We start from the raw sequence: 26,742 nt of genomic DNA, 5'->3' as shown, positions 1-26,742 counted from the left end.
TGACTGTTATTTCTGTCTAGCATCGACCAACCCAGCAAATTCAAACCAAGAGCTAATGGTGTTATGCTAAAAGAAGATACCAGAATCCCTAAAATTTTATTTTGGAGTGTTCATGTAATTCTTGCAACAGTTGGGGTCAAAGTGCATGTATCTACAATCAGTTTGTACAAGTTGAACCTGCTTAAGAGATGTGTTAAGGAAAAGCATTTGCTATCTAAAAAGAGCATTACTGAAAGACTACTATTTGCAAAAAGAACATATAGGCAAAGAGTAGACCTTCTGGAATTATATGCTTGAAGTGGTTATAAACCTCTAAAATTCAAAAAAAAGCTTATCCTTCTATAGTGTGTACTTGCCTCAATCCAAAGCACCAAGATTTCTGTCTGCTTTCCCTTCCCTCTGCTATCTGCAGGAGTCACTTCTGACAGGTTGTGCTGATTCCATTGAATGTCTCCACTCCTCTTCCAGCACACAGAAGGTGATTTACTCAGCTATGCATGTTTCCTTATGGGACTGTGTAGAGGTGCATGTTTCCATTCCCTTCACTCAGGTCTCAGATTACACTCAGTTCCATGCTTTATGCTGTGCAGTGTGTGACATCAGATCCTTCCCCCTGCCTTTTGGATCTGAGAAATACACTTTGATGTGTATACTTTGGCTGTAGAGAAGAGAGGGCTGCAGATCAGCAGGTACAACTTATGTAGGAGTATTTGCTTTATCTCTGTGTGGAACCTGAGACTAGTTACTTCACTGGGGAAATGTAAGGGTTTACAACCACTTTAAGACTGATCCATAGAAGATAGAACTTTTTTTACATGGTATCAATAGACATGTTTGCCGCAAACTGAAGACAACATTTCGGCTTGGTGAAGTCATTGAGGTTGATTTACTAAAACTGGAGAGTGCAAAATTTGGTGCAAATCTGCCTAAAAACCAATCAGCTTCCAGTTTTTTTTTTGTCAAAGGTTAATTGGACAAGCTGAAGTTAGAAGCTGATTGGCTATAATGCACAGCTGCACAGAATTTGCACTCACCAGTTTTAGTAAATCAGCCCTATTGATTCTAAACATTCTGATTAAAATTTGCTTGTTGAGAATGTAAGGTCATCTGTCCAAAAGTTCAAGCTGAACCTGAAATTAGTCTTTCAACACTATATTGATCGAAAGAACTCCAAACAAGTCCACCAGGGAATGGCTCATAAAGGAGAAATAAAAGGATTATGGACTGGCCCAGTCAAAGCCCTGATTTGATTCCCATTAAAATTTTGTAGGGGAATTTTCAATCACACAGTTACATTTTTCCACAATACACCTTTACATTCATTGACACTTTTGTTGAATAAATGATTAAAAAGGAAAATTGTTCTTTTTTTCCTATTTATGTGCAACACATTTATCTGTAGGCACTGTTTTAATAAAGATCTAATGTTTTCATGTGCACATATATTTTAAAAAGTCAACAGTTGTCATGGGGTATACTTGCTTTATTAAATTACTTTATATTATATAGAATGAATGAGCCTAACATGCTATAGAATACACATACACACCTAAATATGTTGCATTTATTTGTCAGTAAATTTTTAAAGAGGTTTAGATTTTTGCCTCTTTGTATGACCACAACTCTTTGTTAAAATGCCATAACTAAGCATGACCAATATAATTCTCCCAATGTAATGCAAATTGTTGATGCTGTGCCATATCTAATCTGGTTGGTTAGCATAATATATTGAAAGAAATTGCCAGAGAAACACACATTTTAAGAGTTTCAAGTACTGTACTCTAAATGAATTTCTCCTCAATTGCAAGGATAGAACCTGTTCACTGGCTATATATAGTATTCATTCATGAAGTCATCATTTTTAACAATATTGTGCTGTTAAAGTTAAGTTCATATTATTGCATTTTGGGAATGAGCGGACAATTGCTCCTGAAACACAAGAGAAAAAGGCTGCTGTTCAGCAGATGTGTGGGGGTTCCTTTAATTCACTATGACACCCTTGCACAGTATCAAAATAACTGTGTTTTTGCACACGCAAAACCACTAGTGTTGCAGCACCATGTGAGCCTATGCGGCATTATTTTCAAAAAAGGTCCAAGATTTCTTTCCGAGCATTTCTGCGGGTTGGGCAGCCCACTGAAATGAATACAGCCTGCACAAGTGTGAAACAGGCTTAAGATTCAAATATGGCCTATGAATATATTGTGTGTTTTTTTTATCCCCAAGAACAGCAGATGCATAGTACACTCTAGACCACTTTAGTGAACAGTAAATCTATAATATGATGTTATTATGCAGGTTTCTCTCTGGTCAGTGAATACAGAACAGAGGTCCTTGACTCCAAATATCTAATTGAGATAACCACTTAACTGAGATAACTAATTCAAATAGAAGAAGGATAGGGAAGAAGAAACCATGCCACTGGTAACAGTAACGATGATGTTATCACGTAAAAAAAATAAAAATGTATTCCAGTACTGTAAGTATTCCAAATACATCCAAAAAGTATAAATATTTATTGCTTGGTGATAAGTGATAATCATCTGTAAAAGCTAACCAATAAGTTTCCCTACTCATTAGCCTTGTCTATAGCTAAAATATGACCTTTTATAATGTGTTGGCTGAATTTCTCTGTAATATCCAGGGTTAATTGTGTAGGGAATAAAAGAGATGTTAAACCAAAGAAATCATCATGTTTTTTACCACCCAGGGGCGGACTGACCATTTGGAAACTCGGGCGCTGCCCGAGGGCCCAGGGTCAGTAGGGGTCCCCGTGAGATCCCCCTAGTACCTTTTTTCATATGTTTTTTTGAATTTGGGCAAGGACACAGGGGCCCCATGATCCCCTATTGCCCTGGGGCTCCATGAGTTGTCAGTCCGCCCCTGTTACCACCTATGTGTTATCATATCAACAGCACAAAGAAAGGAAAACAGAGTCAATCTAGTATATTTATATATTTTATTTTCATATTTTTCATACAGGCACGAAATATAAACATTAAAAAGTGCACTTTATTGCTTTTAAGATAGAAAATAAAATGTATTGAAATCTGATCTATATTATACTTTCTTTTGTATGTACAATACTTCATGCCACAAAGACCTTCTAATGTATATGCTGTGTCCAATACTGAAGCCAACCCCTCAAAGAACTTTAAATTTATAGCACCTAGTAATAATCAGGAAGGAATCCTGCTATGACTATGCTCTCATGTGCAGAAAACATCAGTGAGCACCAACCTCACACCATTACAAAATCCTCTGACTGTAACAAATACATGCATTCTTTCTGATTAAAAATCACAGTTTTATACCAATACAGTTTACACTGTAACTGCTAACTTCTGACTTAGTAGATAGACTGTGCTCAAACTTTCATAGTGTAAACAAAATAAGTTAGAGCACAGAATATTGAGATGTTGGCTGAACTCTCTTTGTACATATGCCTATTAGCTCCATGGCCATTGCATTTTCCATGCTTATGGCCCCCATTCTAGATGATGACTTTTCACAATGTATTTCATGGCTTCCATCCCTACATGAGACATTATTACTATCACATAGGAATAAAAAGCCATAAAACACCACAGTGAATTTATCTCGATCGGATGCAATACTTATTTTCTTCACATGATTTCACATCCATTCCCAAACTAACCAATAATTTCATGCTACATTACTGAACATTTTAAACTATATTTCAATGACAAGATGCACACTGAAACAGTAACATCAGAAATTAACAGCGCTGCAACTGTCAAAGGAGTTATTTTTTAAGACACAAACATCACAATTGAACAACTTTCTCCACTAAAAGTTGCACAACACCAAGGACAAGCTAAACTGACAGGACAACAACACTAACATGCACCAAGATATGCCATGGCTCTTGAAGGAAACCAAGTATTAGACGGTTTTAAGCAAACCGGCCTGGTTTAACAACAGAACCACCAACCCAAACACATGGAACTTAACGGGACATCTGGATCAACTTCTGAAACAAAAACATAAGACCCCTCTTGACATAGACCTAGGACAGAAATACTTTCCCTCTCAATACATATTACGCAACATGCATTCTCTATATGTGAGAGTCAAGCTGGTCATTTCATAATGGACACAACAACACAGATACCACAGCATCCATACTAATTGTGGCTGAAGTTCTATAAAACATGCTCATTTCTCTTTCATTCTACATAAAAACAGGCTATAGAAATTATAACACGAATAAATGGAGAAAACTGATGGTCCGACATTAAATCATGCAGCAGAGGCTAACTGAAAATATTGCTAAGTGCCTAATAACAAAAAGGTCTACAGTTTGTGATGTACTGCACACACATATGGAGTCCAATATTTACCTTGAATTTTTTTGTCCGTACTTACCCTTTAATTCCACTTTTACCTCGCTGTTGGTGCGTGCATTGCATAAAGAAGAACAGGATACTGTTATACTGGATAGACTGAAAATGAGTTTCTATTAAATCAATGTTTTCTGTTTTCTATAATGTATCCAAACCCAAGAACAAAAAGTAATACATTGCAGTGATACCATCTCTAAATGTTATGGCTGTATCAGTTTTCTTTTGTATTGCCCTGGCACTCTTGCCATTAACACACTTTCTGTACTGGTGTGACCATGCTCACTTAATGTACTGTATCTATGGAGGAACAGCTTTGTCACCTAGGCTGCTCACTTACAATGTGAACTACAGAACACCCCCCTCCCCTTCTCATTATCCTGTTATCCTAATGGGTAGATGTTCTGCAGTTTAAAGAGATGAACTGGGCAGGACTTATACGTAAGTAGCTCATTGGAATTCTGGCAGGATCAGCTGGTATTTTTTGCACTTATTAAGCTGATATAGCAAATACTTTCAATTGTATATTTAAAATACAAACATTAAGAAAATATGAGGTGTTCATTGTTAGGGTTTACATATACTGCAAATTATTATTACATAATTGCATTCACTTTGAGCAAATGTTTTTTTAAGATTTTCAAAAATATGAATACATAGTTAAAAATTTTGATTTAAGATGGTAGTAGAATTCAGATAGAATGGGTATTTACAAACAAATCATAGCACTAAATCTTATATATAGTTAGAGCTCCTGTATGCTTTGCAGAATATCACAAATACATGATATGACACAGATGAATGAACCCATCTTCTACTAGAAACACCAAAAGATTGACACAGAACTGACAATTTAATATAAACCCTGTGACTGTCAGTGCCAATTCTATCATACAGAGATTGTGTCAGTCATGATTTTACATTGAACAGCTTGCACCTTGAATCCAGGTAAACCGATGGAGACTGTCAGTTCATATACAGCTAGATATAGGAAAATGTGTACAAATCATCCTGTCTATCACACAATTGAACTAATGTTCCAAAATAATGATGACAGGGATATCAGTAGCACATGTTTGCATTGCAAAAGCTGAAAGCAGCAGAAAATAAATGCCAGCAAATACTTCAACTGCTAGTACTGAAAGCATAAAAATTTAGTGTAAAAAATAGACAACAAATAGGTGCAGTAACATATCAAGGTAGGGTCCTTTTTCTTCCCAGACCTACTCTGCTGAAGGGGAGTTGTCCTCCCTGGGGCTGTGACCTCCTTCTTGCAGTAACATTTGTTATAACAACGTTCAAAGGTCCAGTTTAGCCTTTGGATTGTGAACTATTACATAGTATAGCCACAAACTTAGACCAGATAAAACTGAGACAAGGATAAAGCAAAGTAAAATCAACAGAATGTTTGACAGATGCTCAGCATCTTTTAATGCATTTTATGAAATGTTTCCATATGTGTAAGGAAGACTGACTTGGATCAAAGCTATGTATACTATAGGTTGAACCCTAAAGAACAGATGGAGTGTTTATAGTAAGCTTAGGTACAGGCCCATATGCTTGATAAAACAATGTTTACTGATTTTGCATGAAATAACTTTGGTTTTAAAAGGTCAATATCAATAGTATGTAATATGCAATACTGACATCATATGCACTGTAGCTACAATATTATAAAAAAAAAAAGATCTTGTTTCAAACCGAATAAATCAAATGTACTCACTGATGTAACATTTTAGATTTCTTTTGTTATCTAGCAGACTTAGGGTGAGATCAGACACCACATATTTGAATGTGAATTAAGAAATGTTATGAATGTAGTACAGAAAGTGCTTAGTAATTATATGCAAATAACAGCACTGATGGCATCAAAGTATTCTCACTAAGCAATACTACTGACATGTTTTTACGTGAAAAATTGTTTGTTATAGCCAATGCTTTTTTGGCTGTATTTCTCCTATGGATCACAAGAGTATAGTTCATTCTGCACTCCTGTGACCTGTCTGCAGCTCTGAAAAGAGCCACACCTAGCTCAGCACCTCAGCAATCCTCTGAGAGCCTGAGCCAGCTCCTCCCGCCCCCTCCACAGCCCATTGCTTCAGTAGAGGGCAGAGAGTCAGTGACTGACAGCCATGGCTCTCTGCTGGGTGTGAAGGGGAAGAACTGAGCAATCTGTGGTGTTTGATTACTCAGTTCTCACTAGAGCTGGCAGGGGACAGATGCAGCATTGGATCAATGCTGCATCTACCTAGTTCAATATAATTTTTTTAAAAGCCCATACTTATCTTTTAATGTTATTAAAAGATGCTAGCGAGTGAGGACTTTCATATCTCTGGCAAGCACAACCAAGCTCATCAGACATGACATTTGAAGGCAGTGATTTTATTGCTCCTCAACATAAACTTAACCCCTTGGCGCTGGCACCTCCTGGCCCTTTAAGGGTTTCAGAAGCCGGGAGGTGGGGTTTAGGGTCATGTGACCTCTGTGGCATGCCATCACGGCGGTCATATGATCAGGAAAAGTCCTGATCGAAAGAGGAGATCGGGACCTTTCCGTGAGTACCGATGTACATATGTGCTGGGAGTGTTTTTTTTAATAGAATGCAAATGTGCAGCCACTCGGCATCTAGGCCCAGACGCCAGAAGGCGGCACATTTGCGTTCGACCCGCGCAAAGAGGTTAAAATAAAATTCTGATGATATACATACAAACTAACTTCCCAGCAGCCATTCTGCAAGGATCACAGCAACTAAAAAAATTGATAAAGCCTGCCCATTAAAAATGGTTGCCACTAAGATCACTGTATATTGGTAATATAGAGTAAGACTAAAGGTAGCAATAGATTGTTACTTTTTATCAGCCAAATTCCTTTATCCATATACGCAGGGTGGATGGAGACCCCCCCCCCCCCCAAATCCGACACATTGCATTCTGGCAGAGGGACCTGCTGCTATCAGAATACATGGATCACTAGCTGCAATTGGCTGCAGCCACTGGTTGACAACATTTTTCTAGAACTAGTTCAAGAGATACATAAAACAATGCAGACATGTGAAAGTGTGATATTTTGTTGGGAGACAGCCAAGACTAGCTGGAGAAGGTTCAGATCTTCACTCAGCTCCTACCCAGATTACCTAATCATATTTTCATACTCTAGTAATTGCAGCTGCCTTACTTATTAATCAAATATTCAGTCACTATAAGATCATTTTCATTTTTTTATCATTGCCAGTTAGTACAAGTACAGTAAAAACATATTTAGCCAATAAAGGGTATCACTTAAACTTCAAATTTTCTGTTGTAATTATATAACTTAGGTTACCTTGTTATAGTTTAATCATCAAACAAAAGTTTGTACCAGCCATAGATGGATCGAATCTCGGCCAGTTCAGCTGGGGCCAGCTTCAATCCATCTATGGGCAGGCTGATTGTACTGAAGTTGATCGATCAATCAACTTCAGTACAGCATGTTAGATGTTCCTTAATGTGATCACTGACAGAAGCTGTATCCTCCAGCAGGGATCATTGTGTTCTGCTGACTGGGAAGGCTCCCCACCTGCAGAACATAATAGCGCTGTGGGAGGAATTCCCCCAACAACAATAGCTGTGTTGATGGGGAAATCAAGCTATTTTTTTTTCCTTCCACTAATGGCAGAAGGAATGAAAATTACATAATCTATGGGCTGCTTAGAACTATTTGCAACTGCTTTAAAAATGTGTGATTTGAAAACAAAAGCTTCAGTTCCACAATGACATCAATGCAGTAGAACCATGATGACATCATCATATTTGCCTCAGTGACATCATGCAATGCCAGGGGACTCTGCACATCACTATTCTGCTCAGGGAAACTTTCAGTAATGTCCATTCACTCCAGTCACATTCAGAAGTCTTGCAATCCTCGCTGCATACAGTAAAAATGTGAGAAAGATCTCTTGTGACACCAGATTCTGCTACTGATAAAGCAGTTTTAACTATTTTCAAGGTATCCGCGCTGAGCGAACTATTGGCGCTTTATAAATACTGTATAATAATAATAGATACATGGATCAGTATTACAATATCCAAATTGCATGGCATTTTAACAGACTGACATTGAACAAATGTGCCACTTATAAGAAGATATCATGACACAAGTACTAGGCAAAAAGCTAGTGGTAATCAACATTATGCTGAATTCAAAAAACACCAAAGTAAAGACAATCTATTCACCTCATGAAGCCATTTCTCAACTAGCCCCTTGGCATGCGCTGGAATGATTCTCATCACAAGCTCCACTTTTTCATTCTCCGTTGACTCCATGTGAGTGATTTCCTTCTTGGGATTAAACCTGAGTTTTGCAATGCCTTCAAAGCATTTCTTAAGGTGTGGCTGAACTCTAAGTGGATCTTTTGTCTCCGAAAGGATTTCTATCAGCTCATCATTGGACAAAAAGAAAAACCTGACAGGATTTCACAGGAAACAGTAAAACAAAAGAAAAGAGCAACATGAGTGACATTCAACCAAACATATTTTAGACAAACATGCAGAGCTGACAGAAAAATGGACTGTTTACCTTGGAAAGAATAGCCTTTTCTTCTCCAAATAATCATTCAGGCCTTTCTGAATGTCATCCAACAGCAATTCTGCCTCCTTCAACTTATCCAGCATCTGGGGCTGCGAGATAACCCTCATGGCGTTGGCCACCTCCACAGACTCCCTCATTATTAGCCTCCTGGTGGGAGAGATAGAGTATACCGAATGTAATAACCATACTTCACACAACAGGCCTTCTCTCTTTCAAATTGAAAATCCCCTTATTACAAAACAAGGGGTGATTTTTTTTCCCCTCCATACCTTTAACTATGACTGCCCATTCATGGCTTTTTACAAAAACGCAGCTGCTTTTTAAGCTTCAAATAAAAAAGAAAGAGCTGGCCAGTAATTCTTCTGAGGTTGAATGCATTATTCTTCAAGACACTTTGGTGAGGGGTTTTTTATTTTTCACTGCAAAGGACCAGGAAACTCCTTCGTCCATCTAATTATGACTGAGCTTTGTTAAGTGTTATTAACACACAATGCTGGATTGATCCCATTCTATTATTTGCTCTAACCAGTTCAATAAATCAACACAGCTTTTTTTTTCTTTTCCTGGGAAATGAGAGAACTCATTAAGAGGACTCTGTGGCCTTTAATGATGGCAGTAGAAACAACATAAGACTAATCCAAAAACAACAACAAGCACCTGTAAAAAATAAGGTCTATTGTTCCACCAAGATGTGCCTAGTACATGGAAACAATAGAAAACATGGGAGAAATGAATCAGAAAATGTTTACATCCGCTACCATCCACATACTAATTTTTTTCTGTGTATTACATTGTTTCCAATTACTGTCCACTAGCATATACACAATGGAAACTGTAACCTGGGTCATGTAAGAAGGTTGCAATTTACAAATGTAAGTGACCCAGAGCAGTGAGCGGCATTATTATGAACATAAAACAAGGAAATAAAACAGAGAAAATGCATGTTTAGATTATTATTATACAGGATTTATATAGTGCCAACAGATTACATTACAGCAGGCTTCATACACACAATGTTATGGGAAATGTGACAGTGTGTAGGAAAATATATTATATATATTTGTTAAAACATGATGTGCTTGATTGATTGGTTAACTTTTTTTTACAAAAAATTTAATTATTCTGTACTGTTTTAACCAAGATCTATCAGTAAATTCATTCACTTTTAAATAATTTATGTTCAGCTGAGCAAACTGAAGCAGAAAACACAGAAACTCTGTGTTTGGAGACATTCTCCCACAGCCACATGGATGTCAAATTGGGAGCAACGGCTATATATGCAGCTGCTGCATCCCAATAGACATAAATGAAACTGCCTGCACACAGATGCACAGAATACCTACGCATCCTGTGGGGGCAAATACGGCCCTCACAAAGATGTACATTCAAGTTCACTCATGTAAACAAGACCATAAAGCTCTCATTGTACATAATATTTAAAAAAATCCAGCATAGCACAAATACATCTAAATATAGACAATGTTGTTAAATAATCAAACAGACTAAACTGTCTAGTAAAGAGTAAACATTAGATTTAAAGTGATTTTTTTTTTTTTTTAAATAACAAGCATATCATACCTTCTCTATGCAATGGTTTTGCATAGAGCAGCCACAATTCTCTTCTTAGGTCCCCCACTGGTGATTCTGGCTTCTCCCCCTTGACCAGTGCTCCCAATAGCAAGCTGTTTGCTATGGGGGCACTGGTGCATGCTTGCTCCCAAGCCTCGCTCTATGCGTCCATAAGACACATAGAGCAGTGGCACAGCCCCCTGCTCTCTCCTCATTGTCTTAATGGCTCCTGCTGCTGTGTCTCAGCCAATAAGAAGAAAGAGACCTGGGACAGCCAAGGCTCCCGTGCACATCACTGGATCAAGATGGGGCTCGGGTGAGTATAAGGGAGAGGCTGTGGGGGCTGCAACACACAGAAGATTTGTTACCTTCATGCATAGAATGCATGAAGGTAAACAAAAACCTTCAGCCTTTACAACCACTTTAAAGCAAAACTTCACTCTCTCAATCAACAATAACTACTTGCAATGCTTGCGTATGCTGCTACTATTAGTAAATAGATAGGAAAGTATATCATATTTACATGCTTTAAACTTTCTTTTAGATTATGTCATACATTCCAGGATTCTTCAGGAGGGGAGGAGGGGTTTTCTCAGCTAAGCACACCCTCCTGCCAGCATGCCTAAGCTAAGGGCAGATGGATTCCAGGAAGTAAATGTTACATAAATCATCTGCCCTTACTCAAGATGGCCACAGCCAGAAATGCTAGGAGGTGTTTCTCAAAATGAATTCTTAGCAAAATAAAGCCTGGTACACATATTGAGAATATCTGATGAGCATCTGGTTTTTTTTAAGTTTTTTTGCATACTAGTCTCATATCGAAAATGAAGAGGTTACTAAAGTTACAAAAATTCTCGTATAACAGAATACACCTTTGGAAGTGATGTAATGTGTTGTATTGTATTGTAATGTATTCTTTTGTTTCTGAGCATGTGTGGTTTTGCTCTTCCAATTTTTTTTGGACGAATACTGTACTGATTAAACAAAAATCGTACAATCTGGTATCGTAGGAAAAAATGTTCCTGTTTGACCATTCAAATTATTTTGGTGAAAGCTGTTTGCTAACAATCTGATTATTGTACGATCACTTTGAAAGCAGTATTTTTCATCTGATTTTCTGATTGTGTGTACTAGACTTTAAGCTTGGAGACTTGGATGGATGGGGGAGTTGGCTTTGAATATAAAATGAATTAAATAGCATTTCAATTCTGTGGTGCTCAGATGTAGTGTAGTTCCACTTTAAATTGACTAAATTATTAAGTTGTCTGAAAGAAAAAATTGTTCTTATTACCCTAAAGCAGACAGAATTTCAGTCTCAAGGTTTAAAATGTTATTGGCTTTGTGAAGCAAGAACAACTCCTCCTCTGATAAATAAGGTCCAAAGTTAAGTCAGCCGAAAGCTACAAAAAACCCATGATAGCCTTACAACAGTGTAAAAAAATCAAACATCCTTGTTATATCTATATTTTTACATATTTATTATGAACCATAAATGCATTCTCCCAGAGAGTTTACTATAACTAGACAAATAAAAAGGAAATGATCCTTTGAGCTTTTGACTAGTGACTAGTGAACTAAACCATACATGTAACATACATAAAGCTGATCTCACTTAAGAATAACTACTAATATATATGGACTACTATATGAAAGCTGTCGTTGAATAACTTTACTCTTGAAAATGTTTTACTCTTGAAAATCAGTTTATATATTTTTACTACAGTGATTTCAGTTTATACTACCACCTGTAACTAGAAATAAGTCTCTTATAGCCAGCTATACAGTATCACCTTAATAAGCAATCTGGTTGTGTCTTGTGGAGTGACACTCTCAGTGCAGTGAAAGACACAACTTCTTTCCCCAATAAACATGTGTATATTTCCATTATGTACAGGGGCGGACTGACAACTCATGGGGCGCCCGGGCAATAGGGGATCATGGGGCCCCTGTGTCCTTGCCCAAACTCAAAAAAGCCTATGAAAAAGGTACCAGGGGCATCTCATGGGGCCCCCTACTGACCCCGGGCCCTCGGGCAGTGCCAGAGTTTCCAAATGGTCAGTCCGCCCCTGATTATGTAATTACCATACACAGACTCCTAAACCTAACAGACATGATATGACAGTAGCCCAATCCAGTATTTTTCGCTGAATGGGAAACCATTTTATTTGTAAGGAAGCCAGATATCTATTGATAAAACTCTTTAGTGTAAAACATTGTTTGGCCACCACTTTGTATGCAACATCTGCCTACACTGATCTGCTCTTCTCCTTTTCCTTCTGTATAAGAATGAAGATAAACAAGAATGATTAACCAAACATTCATAATTATGAAGCACTGCCTTCAAGGCTGGTCTCATTTTGGCTGCAAAACTGTAATCAGGACACTAATGGACAAACTGATCTCTCATAGCACAGTTCAGTTTAGTTAAAGGAGAAAAAAATCTAAATGATAATTACCATAATGACAAATGCCATATATATATATATATATATATATATATATATATATATATATATTTTTTTTTTTTTTATTTTTTTTTTTAAATTTTAGGTACCTATATAGCACCATCAATTTATGCAGCTATTTACATATATATTGTATATATTAACATCAGTCCCTAACCCCCAAGGGTTTGTAATCTATGGTGCCTAACTTACATTCATACATACACATACTAGGGCCAATTTAGAAACGATCCAATGAACCTACCAGCATGTCTTTGGAGTGTGGGAGGAAACCAGAGTACCTGGAGGAAACCCATGCAGGCATAAGGAGAACATGCAAACTCCAGGTAGGTGGTTCCATGGTTGGGATTCAAACCAATGACCCTAGTACTGCCAAGCGGAAGTGCTAACAATTTAGCTGCTGTGTGTGTATGTGTCATTTAAACACCTGTGTGTATCATTTAAACACCGCAAGTTTAGGAGATATTCACTGTACCTTCAAGTACGCTTCAGTATGGTCTTACCTGTAGGTTCTAAAGCGGCCTTTACTAATATATATGTATATATATATATATATATATATATATATATATTAAAGGCCGTTTTAGAACCTACAGGTAAGACCATACTAAAGCTTACCTGTAGGTACAGTGAATATCTCCTAAACTTGCGGTATTTAAATGATATGCACACTATATGCAGCCAGTGACATCACCGGAGCATGAGCTCTGAAGGGCCGACATACCCGTGCTGTCCCTTCAGAGCTCTGTGCTGTAAACTGTGACTCTTGTGCAAGAGTGACCTCTTTGTGGCTCAGCCATTAAAAGGACCTGAGCCTACGAACCCAGAAGGAAAATCGGGGGAAGATGGAAACTTTGTCAGTGGTGAGGGCTTCATTCCAAGGTAAGTATTTAGTGTGATGCACACTAGCACATTATGCCATTGCCTTGCAGGGGATTTTTTTTTTGAAAGGCTGCTATTTACTACCATTTTAATTCATATCTGACTACTGCGCCTAATATTTTTTTTCTAGTTGAACAATATCACAAATATACTATATACCACAATTGTCATTTGTTTCCATACATACTAATATTCTAGAACCATTTAAAAAATCTTAATACCAACAGACAACACCTTACAGAAAAACCAACAATTAAAACAATGCAAGTTAGGTTTCTGTATAAGACTAAAACAGAAAATTCTAAAATAATTAAGCTCTGTAAGAATATAATAAAAGTAGATTCTGTATTTTTATATTGCAATGCAAATGTAATTTACTGGATTTCTTAAGAAAACATATACCTTATAATGTGACTATTCAGATGGCTCTGAGGGTTATAGAGAATACAACAGAACCCAAATAGCTAAAAGCTAAGTAAGATGTTAAATGTTAGGTAAGACTGATTACACTGTTCAACAGGTAAAAAGTTTTGGGCATAAAATTAGCTAATCTTACATAATTTTGGGGTGCTGAAAATGAAAATGACCCTAAAAAATGTTGATTGGCTCTAGTTTCCATGATATATTCACCCATCTAATGACGTAAGCCATTCAAAATTATGATGCAACTTCAGCTGCATATTGCGCAATTGATACTGGTGACCAATAGAAAATTGCATGTATACTGAGATGATGCAATATTAGCCTTTAATTGCATCACTTCACTGCATAAAAGCTGCAGTATCTGTAGCTGATTGTAGTTCGACAGCGTCTTTACATTTCGTTTTATGCTTATATAGGCTACTCAGTAATGCCTCGAACTTGTGTGAATAAAGCAGATAATTTCTGCTATATCTGCGGTGAAATAACTTTTATCTCACAAAAAAGGAGGATAACAGGAATGATTAAGAAAGCCTACAACTTGTATTTTGGCTGCAAGATAGGAGACCAGGACAAGAGCTGGGCACCACATATATGCTGCAATTCTTGTGGGACGGAACTGGAGCAATGGTTGAATGGAAAAAAGGCATCTATGACTTTCGCTGTGCCAATGATTTGGAGAGAGCCAACAGATCATGTTAGTAATTGTTACTTTTGTATGGTGCCTCCAATTGTAAAAGGGCTAAATAAGAAGAAAAAGTTATCTGTGCACCAAATATCCAAATATTCCATCGGCAATACGTCCAGTTCCTCATGGAGAGGGGCTACCAATTCCTAAAGCACCAGAATCCTTTGTGGTTGAGTCAAGTGAGGAAGAACCTGAAGCGTGTAGTCACGTGCAGTTGTAAGAGATAGCCCTTTCCTCGAATACAAGAGAAAAGCCAAGAGAAGCAAAACCGACACAAACTGAAGACAAAACTAGTGAGAATCCTAAGTATTAAAATGATTCAACTTAGCTTATGGCTATAATTTTTCTTGGTAATCCTATGCAATATATTATGCCATTTAGGCTTTGTTATGTAGTCAATATCACTTGCTTTATATTTGTGGAAAGACATCTATCTATATAATTATTGTGCATTATGTAGTCATTACGCCTATAGTAGAAAACTTTCCGTTTACAGAAAAACTAGAGCCAATTGACAAATTTCATTGTTATATTTGAACTCAGAATGTGAAATTCATTAAGAAATGGATCCTTTTGTTTCCAAAACTGGCAAAAAATAAAAATTTGTTGAACAGTGTTATAAATAATATAATAGCGAATCATATTATGCATACAATATGTACATATGCTTTACAGAAACTTTTAGCTACATACTAAATAAACTAATTCATAACTTTTTGTTTTATTTTGCAAAATAAAGAATATGTATGAACTAAATAAGATTTCATGGTTCTTTAATATTCAAATTACCTATTTACTATTTTTCACTGTGTGCAATAGAAAATGAGGAAGTGTCAGCTAATAATATTTTTTCCTGCACAGTTTTCCTAGGTAATTCACAGTAAAATGCAAGCAGAAGTGGTCTAATTACCATGCAGCATTACCATAAATGATGGTGTTCGAGAGCAGCTGAGGTGGTACAGAGGTGTGCATAATTATAGCAATTATACTAAAGCTCTCCATGTGGGGTAATGTTTGTAGGTAAATGGTTTAAACACTTCTGCTAACTCATGATTAATACCATATGACAAGCACCTTTATGGATATTAATCCAATAGGATTCTAAGAAAAAGACTCATGAATCAACACTAATTGTGCATTTTCTTCTTTATGCTTGGGCTATAATACACATTAGTCCTTAAATTGATGTCAGACAAGAACATTTTGTCCAGTTTAGTTATCTTGCTGTTGACTGCACTATAAAACAGCTGGATCATTGGCAATATTTTATGCTTTACATTTGGAGCCAGTTGTAAAAATGTTATTGGGAAAATGAACAGACCTTTTGCTTTCCTTCATGTCTTGGGCTAACTGTATAGCAGATACTTCTGTTCTAAATCTGATATAGGAAATCTGAAAATTCCTTGAAAAGTAAATGAATCTAGTTTATGGGAGAAGGGTTGTTTTGCAATAGAATTTATAATGTCTTCCTAATAGTCTTTGAAACAAGACAGGGGTATTAGAAGGCAATGCAAATAACAATATCCACTTTTGCTGGTGGGCCCATGCCTAATAAGTACCCATCTGGCCTCTGCATTTTAAATTGCAGTAGACATTGAATGTTGAAATTAAAGTGTATACTTATCCTGCTCCCTCTATGGCATAAAAAATAATCAATGTATGTATAGTAATTGTTGTCCTGATAAAAACAGATTAAAACTGGTTAAATAACTGCTCCTGAGAAGCCTAGATTAGGAGACATGGCTATAATTAACATAATGAGTTGTTCAATACATTAGAAATTGCAGAAGGTTGATTATTTTCAGACTAACCCTGTTTGGAAGCCTTGAATAAAGCCCTTTTACCACAGGGTTATTTATAAAAACAAATGCCACCCTGTAAAAAAAGCACCTAATCCTCCCACAGTGGTTCCTACCTCCACCTTGTACCTCCCTACAGGGCGTATGAGTTGATGGAAGACAGGAATTTGGCCCAGAAGGGTCTAATTCTTGCAGTGGCTGAGGAGCTGTGAAGTGTTTTGACACTTGGGCTACTGGAAATGTAAGTATGGGTGAGCTGCTTTTACAGGCTGGCCTTTTTGTTATAGGACACCCAGTTGTGACAGGTTACCTTTAGGAGGATCAGTAAGGCATAACAATTATATAACTAGAGGAAAGGAATGGTTCCTACCAAATTATCAAAATTACAAAAGGTTTTTAAAGTTTGGGGTTAACAAAACAAACAAACACACATACTTACCTAGGTAGATGCAGCATTGGTCCTATGATGCATCTGTCCCCCGCCATCTCTAAGATCAAGAAACGAGGGATCAAAGACCACTGACTGTTTAGTCTTCAGTGAGCAGAGAGCCAGTGACTGTCTCCAGCTCTCTGCAGTGACCCTCTGTTCACTGGAGTGCCAGGTTGGGTGCGGAGGGGGCAGGAGAGGCTGGTTCAGGTTCTCAGCGGCATGAGAGAGGCTGAGCCAGCTGCTGATCTAGGCATCTGGGTGGATCCTAACTTTAAAGTTGGGACCTCTCCAGAGTCTGGACCAGCTGAGTGATATCAGCAGACAGTGGACTTTGTCCCCCTGTCTTCTGAGTACAGGTCAGAGGAGTGCAGAACAAATTGCGCTCCTGTGACCCAGAGCAAAAGTAGTGCCAAATGAGCTTTGGTACTACTTCTCTTTTAAATAATAAAAAAAACTACTATAAAATCACTAACAATATTAGAAATGTAATATAACAGAAAAACAAACATTGAATAAAATCATTTTTTTAAACTGTGCAACATTACCCTGGACAACCACATATCCACATACATATATATCGCAGTACTGACTGATTTATATACTAGATCTGTTTTAAAAATGCTGAACACCATCACTGTAACATCACCATTCAGTGTACACTGTTTGTGTAGTTTTTCACTCAATGTATCCATATCAGATTTTTAAGCGTATTCCCCTCACGTGGGTAGTGCAGCAGTATTAGATGTGATTCATATCAGTTACATTAAATTTATTGATTCTCTGGCTTTTTTTTTACAGTATGAAGTGGGCAGGAAAAGTACAATATTTCATTTCAACATTCAACACCTGCTACATCTTAAAATATAGAGGAAAATATGTATTTATTAGCTTTGGGTCCACCAGCAAAGGGGCTTTACAGCAGTTATGTTATTAATAGAGCCTTGGAGATGGTTGTCTATAACTGTTTACATCTAAGTCAGCTGGTAACCTAGAAACATGACTTCAAGTTACATACTGACAGCAGGTAGCCTTTTATTGCAGAAGAGACCAGCAATTGTATTTATTGCTTCCATTTAGAGAAATCAAAAACTAAAAATAAACTGACAGAGGTTCTAACCATTCCATATTCCATTCAAAAGAAAAAAATGGCTCTAATTGTAAGTGTAGAGAGCCCTGCTAAAATACAGAGTGGCCTAATCATAGGAAGTCTTAAATGTGCATAGAAATACTATCTCAGTTGTCCCATTAAATCTGTGTCTCTGATAAATTTACAGTGATGCCTGTAATTGTAATTATCAGACAGTAATTCACAAGTATCCTTAGTTGAGTTTTCCAAAACAACATACCATTGCAAAATACTTCAGTCAAGCCATGCACATCCTTTAATAATGTTAACCCCTAATTTCTGCAAAAGCAGTAATTACTGCTATTTACAGTGAGGAACAGAAGTATTTGAACACCCTGCGATTTTGCAAGTTCTCCCACTTAGAAATCATGGAGGGGTCTGAAATTCACATTGTAGTTGTATTCACACTCTGAGAGACAGAATTAAAAAAAAAAAATCAGGAAATCACATTGTATGATTTTTAAAGAATTTATTTGTCTTGCACTGCTGAACATAAGTATTTGAACACCTAAGAAACAGCAAGAATTCTGGCTCTCAAAGATCTGTTACTGTGCCTTTAAAAAGTCCACCTCTACTCCACTCATTAATCTAACTTAGTGGCACCTGTTTGAGCTCTTTAAAGACACCTGTCCACCCCACAGTCAGTCAGACGCCAACTTCTACCATGGGCAAGACCAAAGAGCTGTCAAAAGACACCAGAGACAAAATTGTGGACCTCCACAAGGCTGGAAAGGGCTACGGGGCAATTGTCAAGCAGCTTGGTGAAAATAGATCAACTGTTGGAGCAATTGTTAGAAAATGGAAGAGGCTAAAGACGACTCTCAGTCTCCCTTGGACTGGGGCTCCATGCAAGATCTCACCTCGTGGGGTATCACTGATGATAAGAAAGGTGAGGAATCAGCCCAGAACTACAAGGGAGGAGCTGGTCAATGACATGAAGAGAGCTGGAACCACAGTTTCAAAGGTCACTGTCGGTAGAGCACTACGCCGTCATGGTTTCAAATCATGCATTGCACGGAAGGTTCCCCTGCTCAAGTCATCACATGTCCAGGCCCGTCTGAAGTTTGCCAATGACCATCTGGATGATCCAGAGGAGGCATGGGAGAAAGTCATGTGGTCAGATGAGACCAAAGAAGGATGAGTTGCATCCCAAGAACACCATCCCTACTGTGAAGCATGGGGGTGGTAACATCATGCTTTGGGGGTGCTTTTCTGCGAAGGGGACAGGACGACTGCACTGTATTAACGAGAGGATGAATGGGGCCATTTATTGTGAGATTTTGAGCAACAACCTCCTTCCCTCAGTCAGAGCATTAAAGATGGGTCGTGGCTGGGTCTTCCAACATGACAATGACCCAAAGCACACAGCCAGGATAACTAAGGAGTGGCTCCATAAGAAGTATATCAAGGTTCTGGAGTGGCCTAGCCAGTCTCCAGACCTAAATCCAATAGAACATCTTTGGAGGGAGCTGAAACTCCGTGTTGCTCAGCGACAGCCCCGAAACCTGACAGATCTAGAGGAGATCTGTGTGGAGGAGTGGGCCAAAATCCCTGTTGCAGTGTGTGCAAACCTGGTCAAGAACTACAGGAAACGTTTGACCTCTGTAATTGCAAACAAAGGCTTCTGTACCAAATATTAACACTGATTTTCTCAGGTGTTCAAATACTTATGTTCAGCAGTGCAAGACAAATAAATTCTTTAAAAATCATACAAAGTGATTTCCTGAATTTTTTTTTTAATTCTGTCTCTCAGAGTGGGAATGCACCTGTGATGTGAATTTCAGACCACTCCATGATTTCTAAGTGGGAGAACTTGCAAAATTGCAGGGTGCTCAAATACTTCTGTTCCTCACTGTATATGCAGTAAGTATATGTTCAAGTATTTTAAAGGATAGTTGCTTGCCATATTTTGTAACAATCAAGTGACATTTTCAGTCCTAACCTTTTACATAAACATTTCCATATAAAGGTAAGCTATAAAATGTGCCCCTTGTACAAATTCAACTTAGTAGATGTATTTACACCATTTAAAAGTCATAGCATGAAAAGTTTCAAATGCAAATCACTTCTTAAAAATTTTAATAAAAACTGACTGAGGCAACAATATGGACTACAAATACATCAGCTGCTTAAAATTTCAGACTTCAAAGGTTCTCTATCTAAAGAAAGGCTTCTAAGAGAATGACTTTGGTGTGTGATGTCTTTTGCATGCATCAGTAAAAACAGAATAATTATAAAATAAAGGAGATATTAGAACAAAAAAAGGTATAAAAGAGCAAATCAAATGAAACAAGAGAGACAGGTAACAGTCAAATTAAAATCCAGGCAGGTGTAGGGGGTTTTAGCAATGAGAACATTACAAATCCAAGGTGAATATTTCTGAAAAAAACTCATGTCTAAGGCTGCTTTTAGACTGATGTGGTGCAGTTTGACGGTACCGTGGAGCAGTGTACTCACAGGTTTGGTGCAGATTAGCGGTGCTTTCCCATAGATTTTTATAACGTTCTGCCATTTTGGTGCACTTTCTGAAAGCGCACCAAAACTGCAGGATCTAATAGAACCCCATGGGAAAGTAAAGCTAATCCATGAGTACACTGCACTGCTCCCATGGTGCAAACCAGGGGCGGACTGACAACTCATGGGGCGCCCGGGCAATAGGGGATCATGGGGCCCCTGTGTCCTTGCCCAAACTCAAAAAAGCCTATGAAAAAGTTACAAGGGGCATCTCATGGGGCCCCCTACTGACCCCAGGCTCCCGGGCAGTTTCCAAATGGTCAGTCAGCCCCTGGTGCAAACAGTACCACATCAGTCTAAAAGCAGCCTAAAAAGCTGGAAGACAGTGGTCGCAAATCATGTCCAACATACAGGAACTAACTATGTTACCCAAAGCAGTCACAATCTGTGGAAACTTGTACTGAGATAAATACAGGGAGTCATTGTTGATATCCTAAAGATGCAAGTTACCTGGAGGTCTCTGGCTTCAATGCTTAATGACCTGAACAAGCATACATGCAAAGTTAGAACTCTTGATCTCCTTACTTGTTTCAGGTCAGTGCTTTAGAAATTGTTAAAGCCAACAAGACAGCATGACAACTAAGACCTTATTTTCAGGAGAGGTCAGCATTGGCAGACTGCATGTTTTCTTAGTACAAGTTTCCTTTACTGTATCTATGGCAAGGGATGAAAATGAAACTGAGAGGTTGGTATGGAAAAATACAATTATTTCAGATACATTAAATCTTGAAGCCAAATAAATATGCCTAAAACATGAACATTGGCATCAAATAACAGAGCTGGTGTCACCATGGAAACAAGCCATGGTCTTGAAAAATGAATGTGACCTAGTCAATACCAGGGCCCTGGAAGCCTTCAGTGGATAGCATGACAGAGTGAATATACGCTAAAAAATACAGAACATACCTGTCAATTATAAAGAAATGTATGTTTGTATACAGAAATCATTAACATCTTACTAGGGCAGAGATAGAGCATGGAGACACATTTTTGAGGTGTCCAGCACTCTATAAAATACTTTTTCATCTTTCAATGTCAGGTCTTATCTAGCCAAGTGTTTACCCTGTCCTAACAATCATCTCATGCAAATAAGAAACTGAAAGCATCCAAATTAAGTACTGATCTACATCTATTGCATTTAACTATGTAAATAACATATGCTTAACTGCCTCCCGCCCACCAAGGAAATGATGGGAGGACGGTGGTTCTCTCCTTCTGTGAGGACGTCATATGACATCCTCCCACTCTAGCTGTGCGTGTGCTCCCCCGAGTGCACGGAAAGCGGTGATCGATGGTGCGCTGTGTCCCTGGGACATAGCATATCATTGATCGCAGTAAAGAGCAGATGACGTTGGCTCTATCATGTGATCAGCTGTGTCCAATCACAGTTGATCGCATGTAAATATGAAATGCCGGTTATCAGCAGTCCTCTCCTCACACTGACAGCCATTGAGAGCCAGTAAGTGGCATTCCTCAAAGGGGACATGTGTACTGATCATCAGTGCCCTCATGATCAGTGTAGCCCCATCATTGCCACCTGTCAGTGCCCATCAATGCCAAATACTGGTGCCCATCAGTGCACATCAATGGAACATATCAGTGCACATCAATGCCACATATCAGTGCCCAACAGAGCTGTCTTTCAGTGCCAACTATCAGTGCCAGTCAGTGCTGCCTAACAGTGCCAGTCAGTGCCGCCTATCAGTGCCGGTCAGTGCTGCCTATCAGTGCCCCCAATATGTGCACATCAGTGCCGCCAATCTGCACTGCCTATCCATGCTAGTCAGTGCTACCTATCAGTGTTTATCAGTGCCGCCTATCAGTGCCCATCATTGCCACCTAACAGTTCCAATTAGTGCCACCTATCAGTGCCAGGCAGTGCCATCTATCAGTGCCCATCAGTACCACCTATCAGTGCCATATATGAGTGCTGCCTTTCAGTGCCCATCAGTGATGCCTGTCAATGACCACCAGTGATGCCTGTCAATGCCCATCAGTGCCTCATCTGTGCCACCTATCAATGCCCATCAGTGCAGCCTATCAGTGCCCATCACTGCAGCCTCATTAGCACACATCAGTGAAGGTGAAAAATTACTTATTTACAAAATTTTATAACAGAAACTAAGAAAAACGTTTTTTAGTTTGTTTAGCAAAAAATGAAAAACCCAGTGGTGATTAAATACCATCAAAAGAAAGCTCTCTCTATCTCCAAAAATTATAAAAAATGTGTTTGGGTACAGTATTGCAAAACTGCGCAATTGTCATTCAAAAGTGCAACAATGCTGAAAACTGAAAATTGGCCTTGGCAGGAAGGGGGTGAAAGTGACAACCAAAGTAATAAGAATAATTGTGTAGTTAGACAAAGATTGTACTAACAATCTCTATTTATAGTCTTACCTCCATTTTCCCAATATTGCAGTTTTGCCAGATGTTTACATAAAATGGTGCAGTCAAATGAGTACCAAAAAAGACCCAGTGCTCTCAGTCACAAAAGTCTGCACAGACACCTTCCTGCTTTGCAAATAACAAATGTACATAAGAAAGCTTCTGCTAAAGGGTGTGGCTGTTACTCAGCTCTGCCAGCACAGAGCACTAGAGTAAGAGAGCTGAAAGCAGCAGTGTCACTGACAAAAAAACTTATTTTAAAGTACTTTGAAGCAAAAAATCAATATGTAGTGATACACATATACTGTAGATAGATTAAAAAAAATATGTGAGACGTTAATAGAGTTTTAATATCTAACTTTGGTGATACTTAGGGGATCTACCGTATTTATAAAAAATGTTATATGAATGTGGAAAACATTCTCAAAAGCTGCACCAAAAAAGAGCTGTGTTTAGTGTAATATGATTATTTCCTATGATCTAGTGACTATCATGGAAAATACTGTATTATTGCAACTAGATAACGCTTATATTTACAGGAAACAACCAAATTACATAAAATATAGCAATTTTTCATAGCTTTGCATGAATGCTTGTTGCATTTGCACAGCAAATGTTTTATAAACTGCCCCCTTAAAATGTACCTCTAGTCTAATCCTTAATTTTAGTTTTCGATAGAGTGAAGAAGAGATAGACCTTCTGACGTTTTTTTCCGATCTGTGTTCTCTTTGGGAAGATTAACCCCTCTCTAGTTATACTGGTGATCAATGTCACCAAGAAAGAGGTAAGGGAAAATCCAAAGTTTTAGAGTTGTCCCCAGAACAAGAGGTAAGGGAAAATCGTTCAATGTAGACACCTGTTCTTGACACAGTTGTCTAAGAGGGAAATTTTCCTCAGTTTGGAAGATTCCCTCTACCTTCTGATTGCAGAAAGTGAAGGGAAATTTCCCCCAACAGCTTACAGACAGCAAACAAATTAGCTGACAGAGATTTTAAGTCTTCCCCACTCTATCCAAAGCTAAAAAAAAGAATAATAATATTATCTGACTATACATACAATTTAAGCATAAATTCCATTAATTTTAGCTACTATTTCTGTTTGCAGCCAACTTACCAACTGAAATCAACAGTTTCAAATTTTTCCCCTTCTACTGGTATTTGGTTACGTATATCCTCTGATCCAAAAACTGGTTCCAGATATAACCAGGCCATCTGAACTCGAAGCCAGGAATCCAAAGTGTCCTGAAAGTGTCTCTAAACAAGAAATAAAATATATCAAGGCCAAAATAATTTTGGATTAGATGACTAAAACAAACTTGCTAATCTCTCTTTCCCCCTTTTGAATTTTTTTCAGTCAGATTTTTCAGGGTTAAGAAATGTCTCCTTGTCCTCTGTTTTCTGTTCTCCTTGGTGAAGAACAATGAAGAATGAGCTAACACAGCTGCCTCTCTGTGTCTCTCACTTGAATCACTCACCCTTACTGGGTGACTGTGTCTGTTGCATTTAGGCTCACATAATAAAAAATTAAAGTGAAATCAATTTAACATAAAGAATGTTATACTTCTTTTCCCTTTTTAATATTCTACAGAAAGCTGATGGCAAGGTTGGTCCTGAAAAGCTGAATATAATGAAAATTAGTGAAGCATGGACTTGACTGGATGGTGAAATCTGAGATGCAGCATGGAGATGAAATCTAAAAGCTAATTAAATTCAACAAGAGCTTCTGAAAAGGCAACATACCAACTTAGCTTCCCATGCTAATATTTCTTTTTCAAATGGCTCAATAAATGGAGAACCTTTCATGGTTGTTGTTTTCACAATGTGGTCTTCCAGCAAAACCTTTAACAGGAAGAGAAGAAATGAAATTGAGGATGATGACAAATAGAAGGGTATATAAATACAAATGTTGTGTAATTAAGATAGCAGTATATAAAATTGCATATACAGATTTTTAAAAGAATATGTTGTGGAACAAAAGCATTTATAGATAGTGATATGTAGAGAGAGAGAAAGAGAGAAGAGAGAGAGAGATTTTAATTCATATTATGTACTTACGTATATATAAACACACACAAACACTGTACATAAATAAAATTATTTTACAAGTACCTAACCTCTGACTTTTCTGACCTCCAAAATGTGTTCTATTGGCGCTGTGACATGGAGTCGGGGATTACAGGGACCTTTTGCAGCTAATTCCACCTTTCAAACCATTTTTAATGTTACACACATATTAAGAATATATTAGCATGGCTTGGCATAACTCCAACCACACAGGAGCCTCATTCATTTCCAAGAAGTTGTATAAGAATAAAAACAATCTGCCAGTACAACAAAGCAACTGTAGTTCTTAATGGAGAACACATATGGGCATGTCTCCACACTTGTATTCCATCAATACTTCCTCCAGTTCTGTAGCTAAAGGTTTGTACTACTGTATAGACCAGGGGCTGGAGGAAGACCCTACAAGAGCCAGAACATTACATCTGCAATCCACTAATGTTGATTTCAATGCTTTGCAGGCACAAAATCAACCAACAATCCCAACCATAAATCCCACACTGTCTGCTGGACTGTTCACTCAATACAGAACTTCAGATACATCTATCCAAGTGGGTTTTAGATTCACCAGTTTTCCTAAACATTACTGATAGAAGTTAATGGAGTTGATGCACCAAGTTCAAGATTAGTAACAGCGAGTTATAATTAAAGTAGTGCTGTTAAGCCCACAGTTCAATTTCCACGCTGAAATTGCGAAATATACATATTATACACTGTATAATGGTTCCTATAAAATTAAGTAATTAGCAAGAAAGAATATTTCAACAGACCATGGAAATCTTCCATAAACCTTTTCTTCTAGTTTTACTAATGCAAGATCTACAATTTTATCACCTCTAGTGCCACCAGGACTTTGGAAAATCTTGATCACCACCCAGCTGTTTGAATAAAAGGCCCTAATTCTCTTAGCTTCTCATTTATGGCATTTGCTTCTAATTGTTTATGATCCTCCTGACATAGGTATGCACACCTATATACTTGATGTGTTCAGCTGATATTGTTCAGAGTGAGGACCCCCTTTTTTAACATAGTTATAATGCCCGAAAAGTTAAGAAATGAAAGTACTGTTAGTTTGTACACCAGCAGGTTATGCATACGATGTGGTGATTTATTCACTCAGATCTTGGTAGATGTTTTACTTATCCAGGTATTTGCATGAGTATGCAAATAATATTCTAATTACCAGTGCATTAATGCCTAATGCCTTGCATTTTAAATATAATATATGCGAGTTGCATAACATATTCATTTTATAGTAATTTTTCTTACTTTCCTGATGCCATTTCAATTTTCAGATGTTTTACTAAATCATCAGTGTTAGACAGAGTAGGCAAGCAGCATGTTTATGCTTTCAGGTCATGTGTATTCTGCACATCATATTTTTGTTTGGTCTTGTTTTAGTATTTGGTCAATGCATCAGATAAATTCTATACGGGGGTGGTGAACAGTTGTTTTAGATTTTGCTGTGCGGTTT

The 26,742-nt window shown here is 37.8% G+C and overlaps 1 protein-coding gene across 2 annotated transcripts in view; it reads right to left on the bottom strand.

The window, feature by feature from the left end:
- Positions 1 to 26,742, bottom strand: part of LOC149471954 (dynein axonemal heavy chain 3-like) — a 156,249-nt gene that overhangs the window by 17,742 nt on the left and 111,765 nt on the right. Inside the window, exons 17-21 of one of the 2 annotated variants that reach the window (XM_089651956.1) lie at positions 24,948 to 25,046; positions 24,322 to 24,461; positions 8,919 to 9,077; positions 8,576 to 8,804; positions 2,943 to 4,412 (exon numbers count right to left, since the gene is read on the bottom strand). In XM_089651956.1, coding sequence (XP_089508082.1) covers positions 4,386 to 4,412; positions 8,576 to 8,804; positions 8,919 to 9,077; positions 24,322 to 24,461; positions 24,948 to 25,046 — 654 coding nt within the window. In that variant the 3' untranslated portion in view covers positions 2,943 to 4,385. Of the gene's footprint in view, positions 1 to 2,942; positions 4,413 to 8,575; positions 8,805 to 8,918; positions 9,078 to 24,321; positions 24,462 to 24,947; positions 25,047 to 26,742 lie in introns of those variants that run through there. The other variant, XM_089651965.1, reaches the window with a different exon arrangement.

Source organism: Staurois parvus, unplaced genomic scaffold, assembly GCF_062004578.1.
Source record: "Staurois parvus isolate SC_StPar_1 unplaced genomic scaffold, SC_StPar_1.0 ptg000025l, whole genome shotgun sequence".
NCBI classification, from domain to species: Eukaryota; Metazoa; Chordata; class Amphibia; order Anura; family Ranidae; genus Staurois; species Staurois parvus.
The sequence above is the reverse complement of the archived record's forward strand: the minus strand, read 5'-3'. Positions and strand labels throughout refer to the sequence as shown.